Source organism: Toxoplasma gondii, chromosome XII (genome assembly GCF_000006565.2).
Source record: "Toxoplasma gondii ME49 chromosome XII, whole genome shotgun sequence".
NCBI lineage: Eukaryota > Apicomplexa > Conoidasida > Eucoccidiorida > Sarcocystidae > Toxoplasma > Toxoplasma gondii.
In genome coordinates this window covers 2,626,223-2,646,590 of record NC_031480.1, presented here as the reverse complement: position 1 = coordinate 2,646,590, position 20,368 = coordinate 2,626,223, and the positions used below count along the sequence as shown (strand labels likewise).

The following is a 20,368-nucleotide window of genomic DNA, read 5'->3' as shown; positions in this document are numbered from 1 at the left end:
CTTCAGCGCCTGTCTCGCTTACGCGGAATGAAGGATGTGGTTGCCGCTAGACAATGTAGGTCAGACTGCTTCCCGGTAGCGGCTAGGAGAAGCCGGCTCCGAGATGAAAGTGCAGTTTGCGGGAGTTTCAGGAATAATTTGAAGAAAAGATTACTTCACCACACGGTGTTTTTGTCCAACAGGAATCCTGGCGTTCTGGTTTCTTGTGCTCTGAAAACAAATGCACCCGGTACCTTGTCCTTATCCTCTCTATTTCGGATCGCTCCCCGATGCATCCGATATCCACACGTCCAGAGCGAGTTACGCGAAACGGCACGGATAGGGGTCCGGTAATGACAACCTTACCGAGATGCGATTCTCCGAAGTCGTACTTGGACATTTTTGCGAAGTTATAGCTGTGGGCTCATGAGTGTCTCTCAGAAACTAGCTGAGTGCTTGCACGGCTCCCCCCTCCCCTCCCCACTTCATTGCCCATTAAGGTATGTAGCATTTCCCGTGCTCCACAGTATTGCAGCCCTCTGTTTGTACCGCGTGTTAATGGTATTTTTCCTAAAGTGGAGGAAAAGCAGGTGAGCAAGAGGCCTCCTCAATTGATTCCCACAGGCGTCGTGCAGAAATGAAAGAGCACCCAGCCCCCTTGCTTTTTCATCGGCCTCTCACACGGGTGTTTGGGTGGGCGGCGATCGATGTCGCGAGACACGACGCGGGGTACCACTGCCCGGAACGCTGGGCTCTATGTGGAGCGTTGTGGAAGCCTAGCAGCTCTGCTCAGTCGATCAAACCATGTTGGGAACGCATTCTTTCCCTATTTTCTGAAGAGGAGACGCATCTTAGTGTCTGACGCGTCTGTGAGCAGAGTCGTTGCCTGCCCTCCCCGTCAGGGTACTCGACGGAATGGCGCCGGATCTGCTGGATTTTCTCAATGGAAAGGGACATCGACGCTCCACATCGGGTTTCCGTAGTAGAAAACATCACGTCGACTTCTTTCCACTCTCAGGACCGAGCGCCGATCCGACTCCGGCGCAGGTGGGAAGACACCGCCATGGCGACAGGCGCGTCACGGCAAGACCCGTTTGTCTCGGACAAACGACGGATTGCGGGTCCTTTTAGCTGGGCTTTTTCTGCGAACCTCGTGCCTTTCTTCTTGTTCGCATTGCTGGCGGTTTACCTGCGCTCGGAATTGCCTGCCGCAGCCATGGGGAAGTCGAATGTATGCACCTACAAATCGATCCCAGTAATTCTACGTATCAAAAAGCCCGGGGAAGCCGTGACATTCAAGTGCGGAGAACCCCAGCCGCATGTTCTTCCTGCAAAAGTCGACGATGAGTACAAGTTGTACTGCCAAGATTCACTCTGCAAAGCCACAGCGCCTCTGTCCGATGTCACCATAACGACGACTGCAGGACAAGAGCGATGGGATACAGAGTACAAAGTGACAGCGGGCAGGACTCTCCCGGAACGGCCCTACACCATGTACTTTGTTTGCACGTCGATGGAATCCGATTTCGAAGAACGAGGAAACCTCGAAGTGTCGCGCTCAGACTCGTACACCATCTACCAACCCAAAATGTGCAAGGTGCAGGTTTCCGTCTGGGGAGCTACTCGACCCCAGTCGTTCGACAAAAAGTGTAAGTTGTCTGCTACTCACCGGTTGTTGTCTCTGAGTGACCATCGAGTCAAGGAGTGGGCCAGTTGTAGTGGTGCCAGTGCGAATTGGGGAAACCAACATCTTATACACGGTGTACAAAGATTCTATCCCACTCTGGTGGCCTGTGCCGAGTACACAGTTCGTATTCTTTTGGCCCTGTCATTGTCAGTATAACAAGGGGAGAAGTGGACCGACATTGGAATGCGGTTATTCTCTCCGAGGATGAAGTCCCCCATTTTAACTGGCGCCTTTTTCGGCCTTCCCGCGGGACGCCCGTCTCAGCCAACACGTCCGAGCAGAAGTTGCGCTATGCGTTGATCCGATATCTGGCTTAGAGATATCCTGAGTCTTTAAAAGCACAGGACGGTAACTTAAAATCCTAATTCACAACTCACTCACTCCCTCGCTTCACTCACAAAAGCTTGTGACTTCCTCAGGAAGCGGAAAACAAACGCAGTCGATCTTGGCGTGCTAACCGGCGTCGTTTTTTGAAGTCTTGCAGTCGATTTCTAACTCTTTCGTGGAACAGTTCCTCTCGGCTACCAGAAGAAAATTAACATCCTTCTGCGTCCCTGAGGCTTTGTCGGCGGGATGCGTTTTTCTTCGGAACGTTTGAAGTTGGATTAAAGTCAACGGTGTCCCGCCGAAGCCCCACCGTTTGTTTCCCTGGCTTCTGTTTGTGTGGCTTCAGACGAATGCGGAGACAACGTGTCACAAATTACTCACACGATCAAGGAGCGGGACTCGTCCGTCACATTTCGATGTGGACCCGGCAGATTCCTTTCTCCCGGCATCTTGGATGTCTATGTAGAGCCTCCGACGTACTCAAACCTCGTGTCGTTGGGTGCCATGCTCCCCTTTGCGGATTTGCACGAGCATGCATCTTCTACTAGGGACGATATTCCCGCGTACACACTAGCCGTCCGCGATTTGCAAAAAACGAGGGAGAGGAAGCTGGGCTACCATTGTGTGCCCGATTCCTTGGACACTCAAATATGCAGTGTTGTTATCAATGTTATCAACACCGACTACGATCCTCTCACGGGTGTTGTTGGCAGCGAGGCTCCAAGCGGTGCCGCCTCGTCTCTGTCGCTTGTTCTCGTTCTCATGGCGTTTCTTCCCTCGGGTTGCTCTTGATGTGGAGAACTCGTGAGTGCATTTTCCGCGATGCTCCACACTACGCGAAAGCTGGTGAAATAGAGCGTCTGCCTTGTTCCATGCTTGAGTCGTGTATATCGCGATTAAAAAGTCTCAGCGAGTCGTAGGGTGCTTGTGGCACTTAGCTGTCCCCGTATGAAAAACGCGGGTATGGCAAAATGCCTTGTTTTGAAAGTACAACACTACCTAGAAACACGAGCAAGGGCCAACCCCTGTGCTGCCGGGTTCTAGGTTGTTTTAGCCTGTCTGTCTTGTGAAATTGCCCCAGACATCCTTGTCCAAATAAAGAATAGCTCGTGGTGACACAAGGCTGTGTGCTTTGAGTGGCCTCCGTGTAGCGCGTTTGCCGGGAACAAACATATAGCACTTCCAGTAAGACTTTTTCTCCTCTCGAGATTGCGTGGGTGGCATGCCATGATAGAGACCACACTGAGCAGCTTTGGAGGGTTCTTTTTCAGTGTCTGTTCAGCGCTATGGATGCTGACAGCCTGCCATGCAGTGCAGTGGAACAGGAAACAGCGTCGAGAGTGCATATTACGGGACGGAAATCAAAGGTTGGCTGGATTGCTGCTACGAGCCAACTGTCAAGCAAGAAAGAATCCACGTAGAACTCGGCGCCTTTCTGAAAAGGCTTGGTTGCCCTGAACAAACAGCCACTGGTGTCGCAGAAATCCTGACATCATGTTAGCCTTGGCAGCTGGTCTCCGGCTGTGCTTGTTTGCAACTGTTTCGAAGAATGAGGGAAAAACATTGAAGTGAAAGAGATCGCGTCCCGAAGAAAAACGTTTTCAAGGATCGTCCCGCCAGTACCAATCACCAGCACTGTTGCTGTGCGTCAGGCGGTGTCGTTTATCGCCGCCACAGAAACGTCTCTAATCAAAGATAGGCAGAGCTTCATCAAACCGACAAGGAGTTTTATACGCATTGGTGAATAACATTCCCCGCAGTCGGAAGTGGATTCACGAACTTAGGAAGACGCCAGTCTGCCGCTCCAGCGGACAATCCCCTTCTCTAAGAAGTGTGGAGAACAGCAAGACATAATCCGACTGTCTAGAATGTGTTGAGGAAGCGCACTACCAGTGGAAGGAGAAACCGTCCCAGACACCCATACCTTTGAATGCGTCTAGACGTACAAAAGTGCGCAGCTAGGCGTTCCTCGCTAGGCGAGTTTGTCATTCGATGCAGACATGCAGAAAAAGGAATAAAAGAAATGGAGGACAAGCAAACGAGCCTAGAGGGCTTCGAGTGGGCTGGGTGCCACGCCAGGGTCACAGCCCGGAAGGAGCTTAGGCGCTCGGTGACCTCTTTAAGTGCAGGACAGAAAACTCGTCCAAAGCTCGCCAAATGGAGAACCTCCATCTCCATATGTCTTTCACCTTCTTTCGCGGCATGTCATTTTCTTTCCATTCGAGTCTACTGTGGCTAAACGTATGCGGGCAAACCGTGTGCTCTGCGACAGTTCTTGCTTGATGTCCTCGCATCGTTCAAGGAGCTCTTTTTTTCTGAGTTGCTCACACGAACACGACTGCCATTTTCGCTCGAGGTTGGTGGCGCCTTACGCAGACTTACACGGGCAACACCCCTTTGACACTTCTCTAGTCACTTCTCCCATTCTTCCCATATTCACCAGTGCCCCTCAACTCAAAACTGGAGACACACCTTGGCACCAGCTGTCACTGCGACGCTTTCCGTTTCACCTTCGTTGCGTGTACACACGCCATGTTTTGCGAGTTTCGGTCTCGCCCAAAGAGCGAAAGAAGCTTCGTTTCACACTTTTGTGTTTTTTCTCCGCCACCGCTTCCTGACACTCGGCGAGTCTTCACCTCCTGAGGCATCCGCCCTTCACTAGTTCCCACTCTCGCGTTCATTTCTTGTGAAGTCACCGCAGTTCTTCAGCAGGAGGCAAAAACCTGACCTCGGGACGAAACGCTCTCCCGCTACCCTGTAGAGACCGAACCCCGCACCAGATTTCTCTTTTTCGTTCTGTTGGCCAGCAGTCTCTCTCCTAGTGGAAGAAGTAGTCGCTGTGTAGAACTTCCGTGATGTCCAGCGATCCCTTGGTTGGTGGCGGCGGGAGGTCTTCAGCGAAGCGTCCAAGTCGCGCGCGCAGTCCTTCGTAGAACTCTTCCAGAATTGGCTGGGAGTACAGCCGTACGAATTCCTGGCGGAGAATGGTCCGCATTCTGTCGACGTCTCCTGCGTGCGTCCAGTACGAGTCGTGGACGGCTGCGAAAGCCATCGGTTTCCACGGGGTTGCCCAGGCGGTCTCGACACCTCCAACTGACTGCGAGAACGCAGGCGGCACGAGAGGCGGCGGGTCGCGCAGAAGACACCTGCGAGCTGTGAGCATCATGTGGGTGGCGTCCAGGGAGTGGATGAAGTTCGGCGGAAAGCCGAGACGTTGCTTTGAGGCACTCGTGGGTGTGTCGTCGCCCGCAACTCTCACGATGTGCGTCTGAAACACCGTGCGTACCTCCATGGCCTTCCCCGACCGGTACGGCTGTTCGGCGCCGAAGTGGATGAGGGGAAGCATCCACGCGACAGGGAGGCCGAGGCGATTGAGCGTCTTGGATACTTCGTCAAGCCACTTCTTCAGCCTCATCGCGCTCTGGAAAACCTCGCCGATCGAAGAGAGAACCACGCGGGACAGATAGCCGCCGAGACTCTTGAGCGTCGCCTCGTCCACCGTCTCCCCTATCAGGTCTTCCAGTTGCCGCGTGACCTGGTCGCGGGCGCCGATCGCTGTGACGCCGTAGCAAATCGTCATCACGGTCTGCTTCACCACCTTTCTCTGCAGAAGGTTGTGCTCAATGAGGAGCGCCGCGAGGCGACTCTCAGGAGGAGGAGGGGCAGCGCCGCTGCATCCTGAGCCTTCGGAGCCGCGGGCGGCGTCTGCGTGCACCCGTTGCTTCACGACTTCGAGGACGAACGAGTACACATCGCGAGGCTTCTCGCCGCCAATCAGATTCACCGCTTCGCCGCCGCGTCTGTCCCTGCCGAGCGCCGCGTAATGCTGGAGTCCGTTGCAGCTGCCATCTTGGTGGATGGGCAGGGCCGACAGAAACTGGGCGCTGTTCTTCTCGCCGTGAGCAACGACCTTCTTCAGCTCCAAGAGCGCACTCAGAGCCTGCCACGGATCGTCTGCTTCCTGTTCCAGCAGGTGGAGACTGCGGGGATTCAGAGGATCTTCGGCCACTTGAAGCAGTTGCTCCCGACGCGCGTCGACCCACGCTTGCCGTTCCGCGAAACTCACCTTGTTCACCCCAAACAAATTCGCAATGTGGACTTTCAGCCAGCCGAGGCCTTGCGGCCCTAACGGTTTAGCCTCTGCAAAGACGAGGAGCGAACGACAAATGTCGTCGCCCATGTGGTTCAGATGCGGCGGGAGAGGGTAGCAGCGGCCGCGGAAGTCGATGTTGTGGGGAAAGTACACTGCGTCGAGGTGTTGGAAACATCGCGCGACTTGCAGCTTCAACAGGAAGGAAGGTCGCTCAGACTGAAGTTTCCCTGCCTGCTGAAGGAGGTGGCGCAGGCGAATGCTTGCGGCCGATGTGCCAGAGCTCCGAGGATTGCTCACGACTCGCCGAAGCTGGAAAATCTCTTCCTCGAGGCCTGCGCTGTCTCGCGGGGGCAGCCGGCCGACCTCCAAGCCGCGCTCCCACACAGCCTCCATCACGCCGAGCACAGCCTTGTTGATGCGCCAGGCCTGAGAGCCAAGCGCGGAGACCACCGCCCGCGGCAACGCTGTGTCGTAGGCGTGGAAGTCTCGGGCCATCTTCACTCGACCCGCGCCTCCGAGGAACGCGATCTTCTCTCGCTTTGCGCATGCTTCCTTCCTCTTTTTCTCGCGGGGCTCAGCGCCTGAACTCGAGTCCGCAGCAAACGCAGAGTCGCCGCTCTCGTCCGGCGCTTCGCACTCTTCGCGCTCTTCCGACTCTTCGAGCTCTTCTTCTTCTTTTCGAGACACGCGACCGGCCGACTTGACTTCGCCGTAGGAGACCGCACGCACGAACGAATTCCGCAGCATCAGGTACGCCCCTCGCGAGTAGTCCTGCCACGGCAGCGGAGGAAGGACCATCGGCAAATACTTGAGAAAAATCCAGAAGGAAGGCGACGCGACTTGCGAAGGCGGCGACGGCAACGTCCGGAAACTGCTCGGCGCAAGAGGAGCACCGGAAGCAGAAGGCGAGGGAGAGGAAGAAGGCGGCGCGAAAGAGGAAGGCGAGGAAGACGAGGCAGGAGCAGAAGAAAGGGGGGAGGAGGAGGAGGGAGAAGAGGTCGAGGTGCTGTGTCCAGACGGCTGCTGCTTTCCAGGAGAGAAGAAAGAAGTGTGTTTTTGACCCGAGACGAGCTGTGAGTAGCAGACGCGACGCATTTGAATGACGCCAAGAAACCTCTGCGTCTTCGGATTGTAGATGACACGATGAAAGAAGGCCGGGACTTCAACCTGAGAAAATGAAACACAAACACCGCAGGATGCTCTCGCGTAGGACTGCTAACGAAAGACAGCGAACTCGAAGAAGCGCAGACACGAAACGAGCCTCTTCTGTGGCGGTTGCTCACGCACGAAACAGCATCGACGACACAGCTGACGGGAGGAGACAAAACAGAGAACGGTAGAACGCCAGTCCTGGTACAGAAAGAAGCCTCCAGGCTGAGGCAGCAGCTGCGCAGTCAGACGGAGGCGCCGCGCGTGACAGGAGAAAAGGAATGCTGAGTCACCCGGAAGAGAGAGACTCCGAGGCACCGCCGAAAAGCGGTTCTTTTCAGTGTCTAGAAGTCTGCGAGACTTCGAAGGAGAGAACCAGCCGTCATTTCACACACAGAAAGAGAGAAGCCAATCCCGCACGGGGGTGTCTGTCGACGAACAGAGCCGCGGAGTCTCTCGACTAAGGCAACTGCTGCCTCCGACAAAGAAACAAATCCCCGATTCTCACAGAGGGCGCGACCGCCCCTGAGCACCTCACTGACTCTGTGAACATGCAGAAACACGAAACTGAAAGCCGACAAAACCTCCACGCCTAGAAACGCGCTCCGCGTTGACTCGCTGAGATCCGCGACTCTGTTAAAAAAGGCACCTCGACGCGCGTGATCTCGAGAAGAATCCGAACGCGGCAGAGCGAGCACCGAAGGTGGAGAGGCAGTGCCGACTGGTGCCTTGAGTGTGCGTGAGAGGCTGCTCTGACCTTTGTGAAAGATCGCCTAGACCGATAGACAGTGAGATGCGCGAAGTCTTCAGAGTCGAACGCCGTCCCGAACAGAGGCTTTGGCCTCCCGCGTTTCCGCTTCGGTTTGTTCCGTTGTTCGCTCGGCTGGGTTCCCTGGACCTCTCCAGGTTGAGTCGCGACCTCGACACCTTCCTCGGAAACCTGCGGGGACACAAAATCGTCGCCCCAAGAACGAACGCGATCGCCGACTTCCTAGCACCACGAGTGAACGCCTGTGGTCTGATTTTAAGTACGCAGTGAGCTGCGTAGATATACAAGGAACTTAACAAGCAGAGAGAGGCAGAACGGGGCGAATAAAACGAAGAAGAGGCGCGAAACGCCCTCGGCACACAGAATCACTTCTGCCCAGCTGCTGGCATCAATGAGCTGCCCTCTCCGCTCACCCGGTGTGGCCGCTCCACAAACTTTAAATAATATGGTGCATATAAAGATGTGCGTATGCAGCAACAGACTCATATGAAACATGTATATTTGTGCAAACATATAATGCGACATACGTTTAACTCTGCCTGTCCACTCTATAGCCCTTTAGCTACACCCATTTCTTCCTGTATAGAGTAGGTTGTCTCTGTGAATCTGTCTGCTCTCATCTAGAGCACTCTGTCTCCGATTCCGCCGCTACAGAGATCCCCGCCGCTTCTGGAGGAGCAGATGCAAAGCTCTCGACGATTGCCATTCATCTCCTTCTCCCTCAAAACCCCACACAGCTCTGTCTGTCCCGTCCACGAGTCATAATACTGCGCCCGTCCTTCTCTACAATTGCCCTGCAAACGGACGCCCTCCCCGATCTGTGTGGATCTACGCACCCCGGGGGTGTCTGTACACTCCGTGGCCCGCACCGCTTCGAGGGTGTCTGTACACTCCGCAGGCCTCGCGGGTCGTTTGACGTTTTCGCGTTCCGCCTCTCCGTGTTGTCGTTTTTCCTTGGCGCGTCGAATGAGTTCTTTTTCGCGCTCTTTCTGCTGGAGCTCTTCGGCGAGTTCGCGTTTCGCTGCGGCGTAGTCGGCCTCGACGAAGGCATGTCTCAGAAGGACGCCGAGCAGCAGGCCGCCAACTTGCAGCTTCTTCTTGATATCCCATATCTCGTGGTGGCTGTGGGGAGTCGCGAGGAGACGCTGGAGTTCCCGGGACTCGCGCGGGTCGAGGGTCTTTCCCTCTGCTCGCTTTTTCAGGAGTTCGTGTTCGCGGAAGAGTCGCGGCTGCGGGAGCACCAGACGCGAGGAAGAAGACGCCGAAAATAAGCTCCCGCCAGCGGCGCCCCGAAAGAAGCTCTCAGACCGCAGAGCGTTGACCTCCAAGTTCACCGCGTTTCCAATCGCGAGAGCCATCTGCGTGACCGGCACCTGCCGCTGAGTTCTGTTCTGAATCAACGCTGCAGCTGTCGCCTCCACATCTTCCCCGTTCTCCTCCGTCTCCGAGTCCTCCGCCCGCCTCTCTGCCGTCTCCTTCGCGGCTGCCTCGAGCGTCTCGAGCGGTTCTGCGGTTTCGAGCGTCTGGAGGTTTCCACCAGAGTCCTCTTCTGTCGCCGCCGAGCATGTCGGGAGTGAAGCGGAAGTCGCTGCGCGATCGCGCGGCCCTCTGAGTTCTTCGGGTCTCTCGACGTCCTCTTCGAGCGCCTCCACGAGAGCGTCGCCGCCGAGAAGCCGCGGCTCGTCGCCTCTGCCCTTCTTTCCGGGCAGGACCGCCGAGGAGGCCGTCGGCACAAGAATCAACTGGACAGCCGTCCTCGCGGTGATGAGCGCCAAGACTGTCGCGTCGACGTCGAGAGGGAGGAGCGTCTTCTCGGCCTCGAGGTCCTTCTGCAACCCCTCGTCGGCCTTCGGCGCAGACCATGTCGAGGTAGACGAACTGCGTGCGTCGCCGGCCTCGGCTCCCTTGTCGGCTCTCCGTTTCTTCGATGTTACGCACTCACCTCTCTCGCTCTTGCCCACGTCAGCCGCGAAGCCGGAAGAGGAAGCAGACGACGAAGATAGAGAAGCAGAGTTTTCGTCAGGTGCGAGCTTCCGAGAGAAACGACTCAACATTTGTTGCTGTTCCTGCTGAAGCGCCGCAATCCGAGTTCGCATCTCGCCGACCCAAAAGTACCACACCCGCTTCGCGAGGCCGCGATCCACGAAGAGAGCCTCAGAGGCGTCGCCGGAGCGATCGGCACCAGCACCCGCGAGAAACGACTTCTGCTGCTCCATTTCCTCCAACATTCGAGCCCACACGCAACGCTCGACAATGATTTGCCTCTTCTCCAAGATGCAGAGCGGCTCCTCGGAAGAACAAGACGAAGGATGCTCTTGAAGAGACGCCTCGGAGGACACCACAGAGTCACCCCCCGAGGAAGAAGACAAGAGAGAAGAAGAGGAAGAAGACAAGAGAGAAGAAGAGGGAGAAGACAAGAGAGAAGAAGAGGGAGAAGAAGAGGAGATAGAGGAAGGAGAGCGAGAATGTCCATGCGGGGGAGATGAGAGGGAACTTGGACCGTGACCAGAACGATGTTTCCAACGAAGCGGGAAGGGATACGGATTGTCTCCGTAGATCTCCTTCTTCCTTGCAGTGATCCACTCAGAGTTGAGAAGCTCTTGTCTCCGAGGCGAGGCTGCGTCTTGTTCAGAGGGCAGTTGCCCGCCTTCGGTTCGGCCGCCTCTCTTCGTCCCGCAGGCCATGTCTCCACCCTGCCTGGTTCGCTCTTGTGACCCGCTGGCACGCGACTGGATCTGAGGTGTATGTACACCCGAGTTTCCCGCGCCTGGGTCCCGCGCCTGGGCAAAGAGATCCCCGGAGCTTCTCCAGTCGCGCGAGGTCTTCTCGTGGTGTGTGCGGAGCTGCTGGGCCTCTCTCTGCTTCCTCTCGGACTCTTCAACGGCGATCTCTTGCGGTAAGGCAGCCTCCCGCAGATGCGAGAAAAAGATGTGACGCGGCAAGTCCGAAATAACTAGACCTTTGAGAAGCATCTCCTCCTCGAGGATGTGGAGGCAGCTCAAGACGCATGCAGGCAGAGACGGCGGAGAGGCTCCCGCGGAAGTCGGCGGCGACGCACAAGAAGCCTCTGTCGAGGGCGGAGAGAGGGGAGACAGAGCGGATGGAGCGGCGGACTCGCCTGAAGACGGAGAAGCAGCAGGAAACGATGCCGCACTCGAGGAGGACGCAGCAGGGTCTTTGGCCTCGGAACGCGGAGGACTGGGCTCGCCTGTGAGGAGCCAGTGGAACACAAGTTTTTCTTGGAGTGGAGACAGACGACGAAGCGTTTCGAGACCCAAGTGTGGCGCCGACGCAAAGCCCAGCGCTTGGGCCTGCTCGTCAGGTGTATGTACACCTTGAGCCGCGAGGGCGTCGAGGGCGTCCTGGAACGGCCAGGAGGCAGGCGCGGCAGATGCTCGAGACGCTTCAGCTTCGTGTTGAGAAGGAGAGTGCGAGGAAGAAGACGAGGAAGAAGACGAAAACGAGTCGAGGAAGGAAGGAACGGCATAGGCGTGGGAGGACGGAAGAGGATTCGACAAAGGCGGGGATGCTGAGGTAGAACATGGAAAAGCAGAGGAGCCCCGCAGGAAGGAAGAACCCGATACATCTGGGAGGGCACCGGACTGCGCAGCTTCCGCCGCGGCAGAAGAAGACGAGAAACACCGTCCTGGGTCTCTCGAAACGACTGCTGCGCGAAAAGCCTTGCTCAGTCCCGCAGTGTTGCGTGCAGTGGCGCAGCCGGAGGAAACGGCCAGAGGCGACGACGACCGAGAGAGCAAAAATGAGAAGACAGAGAGAGACGAGCGAGGCAACAAAGACGATGCAGCAGCCGAAGGCAGCGACGCAACAGAAGTTCGTCGAAGGACGCAGGAACGAGGAGACTCCGGGAGAGCGAGATGGGAGACGCACCGTGCAGAGACGTGGAGGAACGACCCGACAGAAGATACATGCGGCCTTTCACCCTGGAAGGACGTCCACTTGAGAGTGGCGAGGGACCCACAGTTTTCTTTCTGTGTCAGTTCCGCACTCGGTGAAGCCTCACCCTCCCTTCGCCTCTCGGCGCGTCTGCTTCTGACTGTATGGTCTCTTCTCCTGCGAGTTGCGAGGACCTCCGTCTCTCGCTGTCTTCCCCTATCTCCCGGTGTTGTGCCTGCTGTCTGAGTCGAGCCTGAGTGTCTCCATCCCGGGAGCCTCCTGCTCTCGCCTGAAGCAAAAGCAGACGCCAGACCTGCTGTTCTCGCGTTCAAGACGCAGACGCTCTGCACTCTCTGCCGCCGCCGCGCCGCCTTCTCTTCGGCTGCGCTGGCGCCCGCCGTTGATGACACATACACCGCAGATCCGCCGCGATTCGAAGAAGACGCCGGTGAAGTCTCTCTCTGAGGCGCTCCCGGCACCCTTCGTTCTGGCCCTGCAAAACGGAACGGCTGGCGTCTCGCCGGCCGCAGAGAGAAAAAGAACTGCATCGTGGCGCGCTCGCAGCCATGCATGCAAAAGACGAGAAAAAGGCGGACGCATGGGGACGACTGAGACGCCCGAAAGCTCAGAGAAGACCGGAAAAACAAGAAGGTGACAGAAAGGGAAGACCGAAAGCCTCTCGCGTCTTTCTTGAGAAGCGAAAACACAGAGAAACTCAACAGAATCGAAGCCCGTCGAGACATACGCTGTGCGTATATATACAGCGAAAGGCAGCGACGACCAGCTCCTTGAAGACGAGAGGAAGTGCGATCGCGGTGAAGGAAAAACTTGAGAGGAAGTCAAAGACGAGATTCTCTTGTTTCATTCGTTTCTCAAAGATCCCCGAAAAGATACTAAGAAGAAACTGTGTGGGGCTCTTCAAAGCAGCGGACACAGCGCGAGACAGCGAGGGCGAAACGTTGCACAGTGGACATACAGCTGGAGAAGTCTGCTTTTCTCGCGCGTTCAAACGCGTTTTCCAGGAAAATGAACGAGCATTCACATTTTTTAGTCGCAGGAACAGACCTTTGACGTCCTTCTTCTGCTGTTGATCCTCTGTCCTGTTTTCTCTCTCTCTCTTTTCCCTTCGTTTCCTCCCTGGGCTCTCTATCCTCTCTCTTTCCTTTCTCTGTCTTTTTGCTCGTTTCTCTCTTCGTGTCTCGTCTCGTTGCCGAGAAGAAAGAGGCGCTTCAGAGTTCGCCTTCTTCTCCAAGAGAGACCTGAGGTGTCTGTCTTTTCTCTGCTTCGCGTCTCGACTTTTCACCCTCTTCCACGGTGTCGCTCGACTTACCGCAATGCGCCTGCTCCTCGCCAGTCCCTCCAGGATCCGCAACGGATCCGCCAGGCGAGGCGCGGGCGCTTCGCTGCAGAGGCCAGACTTTCTTCTTCAAGGAGGCAGCAGCAGAAGGAGGGAAGAGCGCGGAGGAGCGAGACAGCGCGAGGAAAGAACAGACGGAGACTTCCAGGGGGATGCGCGTCCAGGGAGTGCATCCCAGGGAAGGAGCCGAAAACGGCGAAAAGACGACCTCGCAGAGTCTCCTGTCTCTCCACCCTCTGTCTCTCCACCCTCTGTCTCTCCACCCTCTGTGTCTCTGTCTCCTGTCTCTCCACCCTCTGTGTCTCTGTCTCCTGTCTCCGGCGTTTCGCGCTCTCCATTTCTCTCTTCTCCTTCTTTCCGCTTGCTTCCTCTGGCCTCTTCTCTCTCGGCGTCCGCCTGTCTTGCGTTTCCTCACTTTCACACGCTGAGGTGTCTCTCCACCTCGGCATCTTTCTTCTCCCGCGGACGGAGACCACCAGACGGCTCCTGCTGTCGCGGGCAGAAGGGGGCCTCCAGCGCGCCTCTCTTCCTTGCCGGTCTCCTTTATGGATCTTCTCCGGCGCTTCCTCCTTCCCCAGTCGCTTCCTCGTCTTTGTCTCCGTGGTCGACACTGTCGCCTTTTCCACCTGTCTCCTCTTTCGCGGTTTCTTGCCTTCCGCGGCGATGCGGAGACTTCCCCGCGAGAGTGAAGGCGAGGACAAGCGAGTTCCAGGGGAACCGACACCCGCCAACATCCTCGGGGTGTACGTACACCTTAAACTGTCGCGTCGGCCTGCCGTCGTCTTCGTTCTCGTCTGACGCTTCTTGGGCTGTTTTCACTCCAAACAGAGGCGCGAAGCTTCTTCGCTGGTCTGCAGACACACCCGTTGCTCAGCGTCTCGAAGGCCTCGCGGAGGCAAAGGACTTGCTTCTTGCATGCAAAGTTTGGGATGGTGAGTCGTCGTTTCGTTCTCTTCTTCTTCATCTTTGGTTCTTCTCCTGTTTGTCTCCCGTTCTCTCTTCCATTTCTTCCTCCCTTGCCCTTCGTGTTTCTTGCATTCGTCTCTTGTGTCTCCTTCTCTCTCTGCCCTCCGGAAGCAGCGCTTCGTCGCTGCGAATCTCTGCACTTTCATGGGCATCCGTACCTGCGTCTTCGTCCTCTCCGCGTCGGCACCTCTTCTTCTCTCTCTGTCTCTGGATGTTTCAGTACGCGCGGTATCTGCCCACGGCGTCTATACGCTTGGTTCTCGACTCTCTCCCTCTGGGCTTATGCCCATTCGCTTCGCGTCCTCTCTCGTCTCTTCGTGACCATTCATATATTCAGTGAATGTTTCAGCAACGCCTTCCACTCGACCATCCTGTTGCGCTGCGAATCAGCCTTCCTACTTCTGGGAGTCTCTGTTTGCGTCTCGAGCTCGCGGCTGTCAGCTTCCTCGCGCCTCGCCTTTCTTCCCTCTCTCCTCTCTCTGGACAAGCGTCGACTCTCCACGCTCCTTCTCGCGGGCACTCAGGACCTGCTGCTGTTGCTGGCCTCACACCTGGTCTCTTCTCCTTGAGTCTTCCGAGAAACGCGTTGCTGCTTTCTGCCCTTGCGAGCTTCTTTCTCCGTAGACCAGATGACCCGTCGCGATTACTTAGCAGCTCTGACGCTCCTCACAACGCGCAAGAGGCTGGACAGACGCAGCGAGCTCTTCCTCCGATTCGTGGACCGCGTTGTTCGCCACCGTGCTCTCAGCCGCCCTCCCTACGTCCACCTTTTCCTTCACAGGTACGCATGCACTAGAACTGGAGAGTGTCTTCTTTCCGTATCGCGTTTCCAGCTCAAATCCTGCTTCGGCTTGTCTTTGTCTCTTCCTGATTCGGTGTCTTCTCGTTCTCCGACTGCCTTCTCTCCCTCCAGCTGTAGAGCTCCCGCTTCTTCTCCGTTGCCTGGGCGTCTCCTTCCCCTCTACTCATCGCTGTGTTCTTCTCCTTTCGCTTCCTCGTTTCTCTCCTTCTTCGCCTTCCCTCTTCCCTCTTCCCTCTTCTCACTACTTCCGCCTCCTATCCTTCCGCTTCTGTTCTTCTTCTTCTTCTTCTTCATGTTTTGAGCTCTCTGGCGTGTGAGGACTGGCAGTCTCGTCGCGGTTTCTCGCGTTTTTACTTCGCTCTCGATCCGGCGGCCTCCAACTCCCATTGCTCTCGTTTCTCGGCTGCTTCCTGCGCCAGATTCGCTGTGCTCGGACATGCGCCTGCCCTCTGGCGGCTCGCAGCGACGCTGCCACCGCTCTTGTCGCAGATGGCGCCTGCGCATGTCTCCGTTTCTGCTTGGTCCCTCGCGACCTGCTTCGTCGCCGACGACCTCGTCTGGGATGAGATCGGTGAGATGGCGCGCATGCAGAGTCGGGCGGAGTATCGACAGATCGAGATGCATGCACGACCAACAGCGAAGGCAAAACGAACAATGAAGACGCGAGCGCGTCGGCTGCGGGATTCTGGCGTCACTTATGTAAAAAGAAAAAGACCAGGCAACGCAAAAAGCATCGAACTGCCAGCCCCATCGTGCTGAAAATAATTGTCTGCGAGACGCGACTCTTCCCAAGACTTTCCTGAGAGGCGCACATTCCATGGCATTCATTGTCCGTGCATGCTTGTCCTCTAGATCAACAAGAACATTTACTCTATTCTTCAGGATTCTTGCATGTTCTGGCTGGTTGTATATACACAGAAACTTGAGGAAATTCATTTGGAAAGCGCTTCGGCGAGTCCGTGTCCCCTTTTGCCATCCTTTCCTCCTCGATCCTTCCTTCTTGGCCTGGTGCCTTCTTCCGCTTAGGCCGACTCACGCTCGTTCATCTCGACGCGCTTTCTTTCACCGACGTCGCGATGCTCGCTTGGGCGTCTGCCCGCATGGATGTGAGTCTCTCAATTGTTGCGTTTACCGCAAAAAACGGAATCCCCATCTCAGGGCGCGCTCTGGCAGAAATGTCTTTCCTGTCCTCCTCTCCGTCGAGGAGATGCGCGTCCTCTTATCTCCTCCACCCATTCAAATGGGTATCGCTCCGTTTCGAAAATATAGTCTTATGTACACAGGCTTGTATGCATGTCGATATGTATATATATATATATATATATATATATATATTGCATGTGAATGGGTCTATCCAGACACAGGTGCATGCAGTGCATGCAACGGCTACGACACCTACATATATATATATATATATATATATATATATAGTTATATTTGTATATCGATATATATTTTTGTGGTCATTTGCTTCGAGATGTAGGTTCTCGTGTGCATGCAATTGGATCCATCAAAGGTGGAAGACTGCCAGGGAGAAGCAGGAGAAGAACCTTGGACGGGGAGCGGCTTGACGGGAGCGTCCGTGCGTCAGGTGGCGTCTCCGCTAGGGTGGCGTAGGGTCAGTGATTGCAGATGAGGAGCTTCGCAAACAAGTGTAAAGAAAGGCCTTTTCAAAGAGATATGTTTACAGAGAAACTAAAACACAGTCATGCGTTTCTTTTTCTCAGCGGCGGAAGCCCCAGGAGATCCTTGCCCTCAAAAGCCGAGCACTGGCAATCCTCGAAGCCTCTCAGGAAGGACATACTTCTCTTCCTCCTTCGTCTCTTTCCTGTTCCACGACTTCTTCTCTTTCGTCTTCTTGTGCTTCCGGTCTCGTTCCTCCTCACGATTTGTGCATGTTGTTTAGAGCCATGGCGACGCTTTTGCCTCGCGACCTTCCGTGGCTTTTGCGTCTTCTCTACGTAATCGCGACGTCTGCCTGTGGCTCCGAATTTCCTCTTTTCAATCCGTCTTCTTCCTTTCCTCCTCCTTCCTTCTCTTCTTCTTCCTTCTCTTCTTCCTTCTCGTCTTCTTGCTTCTCTTCTTCTTCCGATCCGTCGACTCCAGCTCCTGAAGGCCCTGACGGTTCCTCAGGAGTTTCTTTCTGCGAAGAAGAACGGATCCGAGAGAGGCGAGACCAGCTGCTTGAGGATGACGCGACCGAGCCGCAGCACGGAGACTCGATGAGGAAAGAGGCCGAGCCACCCGCGCGGGATGTCGCGGACGCACAGCTCAGCGGAGGTGCGACTCCGCGGCGGTTCTCCCTGAGTGCTCAAGTAGGTCCCGAGGTCCTTGGAAAAGAGCCTCTTTGTTTCTCCAGGACAAAGGCATTCTTGTCTGTGCAGAGATCTGGGTCGCAGGTTCTCGCCTCGCAGCATGCGTTTCACTGACGTCCTCTTTCTTCTGACACTCGTTCGTTGCATGCATGATTCCGGCTTGCGCAGACGGTCAGGACGTCCACTCTGGTGTGTGCTGCGAGCTCCTCTGAGCCTGTGAAAATAAAGTTCGCGTCAACGGCCGAATCTGCGGGGCTGAGCGACGCGTCTGCGAGTGTATCTTCAAAAAAAAAATACACTCCTGGACGAAATCGCGCTCGACTCCCCGTCGTGTGCCGTGCAGCGACCCTCTCGGCTTCCGAGTCTCAGAGCCTCGGACTTCAAACAGTGTGGCGGATGACTCTGGAAGCTCCCGATGCTCTCTGGTGTCTCGCAGGCTCTCACCGCTGTCTGGACCGCAATTGCAGACATAAATCTCCTCGAGCATTTCCCTCTTTCTCCCCACACCTCTCTGCAATCGCTTGCCTCTCAACCTCTTTCCAGCCCCCCCGCGACTCCGTCTCCTGTCCAGTCACCTGCGCTGTCCCCTCTCTTCACCTCTGCCTCTTCGTCTTCTTCTCCTTCGTCTCCTCCGCCTTCTCCTCCTTCTCCTTCTGTCTGGTATTCTCGTCAGGCGGACGTTCGTTCGGAGTCTGTGGTGCCTTCGTTTGAGAGCTTGTTTGGGGAACCGTTCAAGCTGGAGAAGCGCATATCCAAGTTGTCTTCTCGGCAGGCTGCTGCTGGCGTCCGGTGGCTTCTCGACCGACTCTGTGAAGAGACGCGGCTCCTCAGACTCGACCATACTGTGAATACGAACATGATCGCGAAGATTGCAGAGGCGATGATGAAGCAGAAGGTGAGACAAGCATAAAGAATTGAGCGTCCTGAGAAACTTTCGGCGGAGGTCAACTGTGCAGAACGAGAGGCGACCCGAGAGCGTTTTTTGCTGTACACCCACATGCGTCATTGCGCTTGTGGTTGTGCATGCGTCTTCTTCTCGTTTACATGGAGACGTCGTCTCGTTAAATACTCGAAGGAACAGGCGGGACTCGCGGGTCGCTTTGCCTACGCACTCGCCCCTGTCGACAGATCAAGCTGTGAAACGTTTCCTTTTCGGCCGTCTCTCCTTCCGATTCGAGGCGGCGCAGACTGTGTACGGCTCGGTTCGAGCGGTAACGGATAGGTGACCGTTCCATGACTCCCCGCCTTGGTCACAATGCGATTTTTTAACTCGCCTCGAGATCGAACCTCGTTTCTGGGGGGGTCTGCCGAACAGCGAAAGATGCGTTTCTTCGAAGCCACTGTCCACGGTCTCTCCTGCCCATCCGGCGCGCCTCATCGCTGTGTTCTTCTTTCTCTCCGCGTTTTCTCCCTCTGGATGGCTACCCCGCAGTTCGTGGATCCGCGTCTGATTTACCAGTTGCTCCACTTTGTTCACAAGCGCGGCGGCGAACAGCTCCAGCCTGAGCAAGTTCTGACTCTCGCAAAGGCGTTTACGGCGCTCAATATTGGAGACGCTAAAGCGTGGAAGAAACTCGGTAAGACGCGTCGGACTCGCACACCACCAGTTGCGCCGCGGAAGCTGCAAAACGATCCGAGAGCGCCACAAACCTCGCCCTGTCTGCCTCTCTTCCTTGAGGCCGCGCGGCGGTGGACTTTGCTTCGTCTGTCGCGTTGCGTTCTGTGTCTTCGTTTTCTTTTTGAGACAGCATGGCGGTGTCTCTTCCTGATGTCCCTGTCTCTCGGGTGTTCAGCACATCGCGCCCAGGCGACGGCGATCGACTTGAGCGCGCGGGAAGTGGAGGAGTTGCAGAAACTCTTTCGGCGCGCAGGGTGTGGAAACCAACGCGTGGAGGGATATCTGGGCCATTTTCTTTTTCTGAAAGACGACGTCGAGCGACACGGACCTTTGTAGAGGTGAAAGGACGACGGAGGGATGCCGGAAAGAAGGAGGAAGAGACGAGAAGCAGACAGAGAGCGACGGTGAGGAAGGGGAAGACGACGAAGCGAGGAGGACAGGAGACGAAGAGACGATGAGAGAGAGAGAAAACGAGACGGAGAAAAAGGGAGACGAAGGAGAGACAGAAAACGATGGGGTGAGAGAGAGAGAACCAGGAACAGTGAGGAAGACATGGAGGAAGAGGAGGCCACAAACAGAGCAGAGTGGTGTCTCTTTTGAAAATAGTTTCGATGTTTCTTTTCAAAGTGATTCTGCGTTTGGCGGCGCCGAGCTCGTTGCCTTGAAGGAAGAATAGAGACGACGCCTCTTTTGGGGGCGGAAAGAGGCTTTTTCTCCCAATGTGCGAAGCCGAACTCCGAACTCGGACAGGGCAAGTCACCGACATGACGGTATGTTCACCCGCTACTTCCAGAACGCGCTTTGCTGGAGGGACAGACTCCTTCGCTCGTCTTCCCTTCCTTGTCTCACACAGTCTGCGGGTCCTGTTCTTTCCGTGAAGCCACCCGCGTCGTGCTCACATTTCAGTCTCCACAGACGCGCAAAGCGATAACCAGCTGCCGTCACGCGTGCGTAAAAAAAGACACCAAAACACAAAAAAACGAATAAACAATCATCAATCTACCTGGCTCTCTTCATCTCGCTACATATATCTATCTATACCTCTCTCTCTCGTACTTTATATATATTATATATATTATTTATATATATTATTTATATATATATATATATATATATATATATATTTACGTGAAGAAGATACGCAGGAGGCAGAATGGACAAAGACAAGCTTGACAACTTTGTACAGTGGATGCCATCGTCGAAACGCCAGGAGCAACCTGCTACAGACCACGGGAGAGAAGATAATCTATGATGTAACTCCGTCCATGGAAATCAAGAGAGCTGTCACGGTACCTCCTTTAGTGCCTGTCGAGCCGGGGTTCCCTGTGTGTATGTACACTTCTCTGTCGACTCACCTACATATATTCATATATAAATTTATATATATATATATATATATGTATATATATTTA

At 55.4% G+C, this 20,368-nt stretch overlaps 3 protein-coding genes across 3 annotated transcripts; 2 read left to right on the top strand and 1 right to left on the bottom strand.

Moving 5' to 3' along the window:
- The first annotated feature begins 161 nt into the window (after nt 1-161).
- On the top strand, nt 162-3,972 carry SRS56 (SAG-related sequence SRS56). Its single transcript, XM_002366974.2, has 2 exons — nt 162-1,628; nt 2,340-3,972. Exons 1-2 carry the CDS (start codon nt 923-925, stop codon nt 2,783-2,785), a joined length of 1,152 nt encoding a protein of 383 aa, XP_002367015.2. The 5' UTR covers nt 162-922; the 3' UTR covers nt 2,786-3,972.
- Nucleotides 3,973-4,049: 77 nt separating this feature from the next.
- POLRMT (DNA-dependent RNA polymerase) lies at nt 4,050-12,769 on the bottom strand. Its single transcript, XM_002366973.2, has 3 exons — nt 8,841-12,769; nt 7,993-8,175; nt 4,050-7,253 (listed from the first exon to the last, which is right to left on the bottom strand). The coding sequence occupies exons 1-3, from the start codon at nt 12,639-12,641 to the stop codon at nt 4,812-4,814; spliced, it is 6,426 nt and encodes a 2,141-aa protein (XP_002367014.2). The 5' UTR covers nt 12,642-12,769; the 3' UTR covers nt 4,050-4,811.
- A 194-nt stretch (nt 12,770-12,963) lies between these two features.
- On the top strand, nt 12,964-19,848 carry TGME49_246050 (hypothetical protein). Its single transcript, XM_018780767.1, has 8 exons — nt 12,964-14,187; nt 14,846-15,002; nt 15,443-15,594; nt 16,050-16,129; nt 16,751-17,338; nt 17,775-18,233; nt 18,771-18,915; nt 19,132-19,848. Exons 1-8 carry the CDS (start codon nt 13,233-13,235, stop codon nt 19,290-19,292), a joined length of 2,697 nt encoding a protein of 898 aa, XP_018634905.1. The 5' UTR covers nt 12,964-13,232; the 3' UTR covers nt 19,293-19,848.
- Nucleotides 19,849-20,368: the final 520 nt, after the last annotated feature.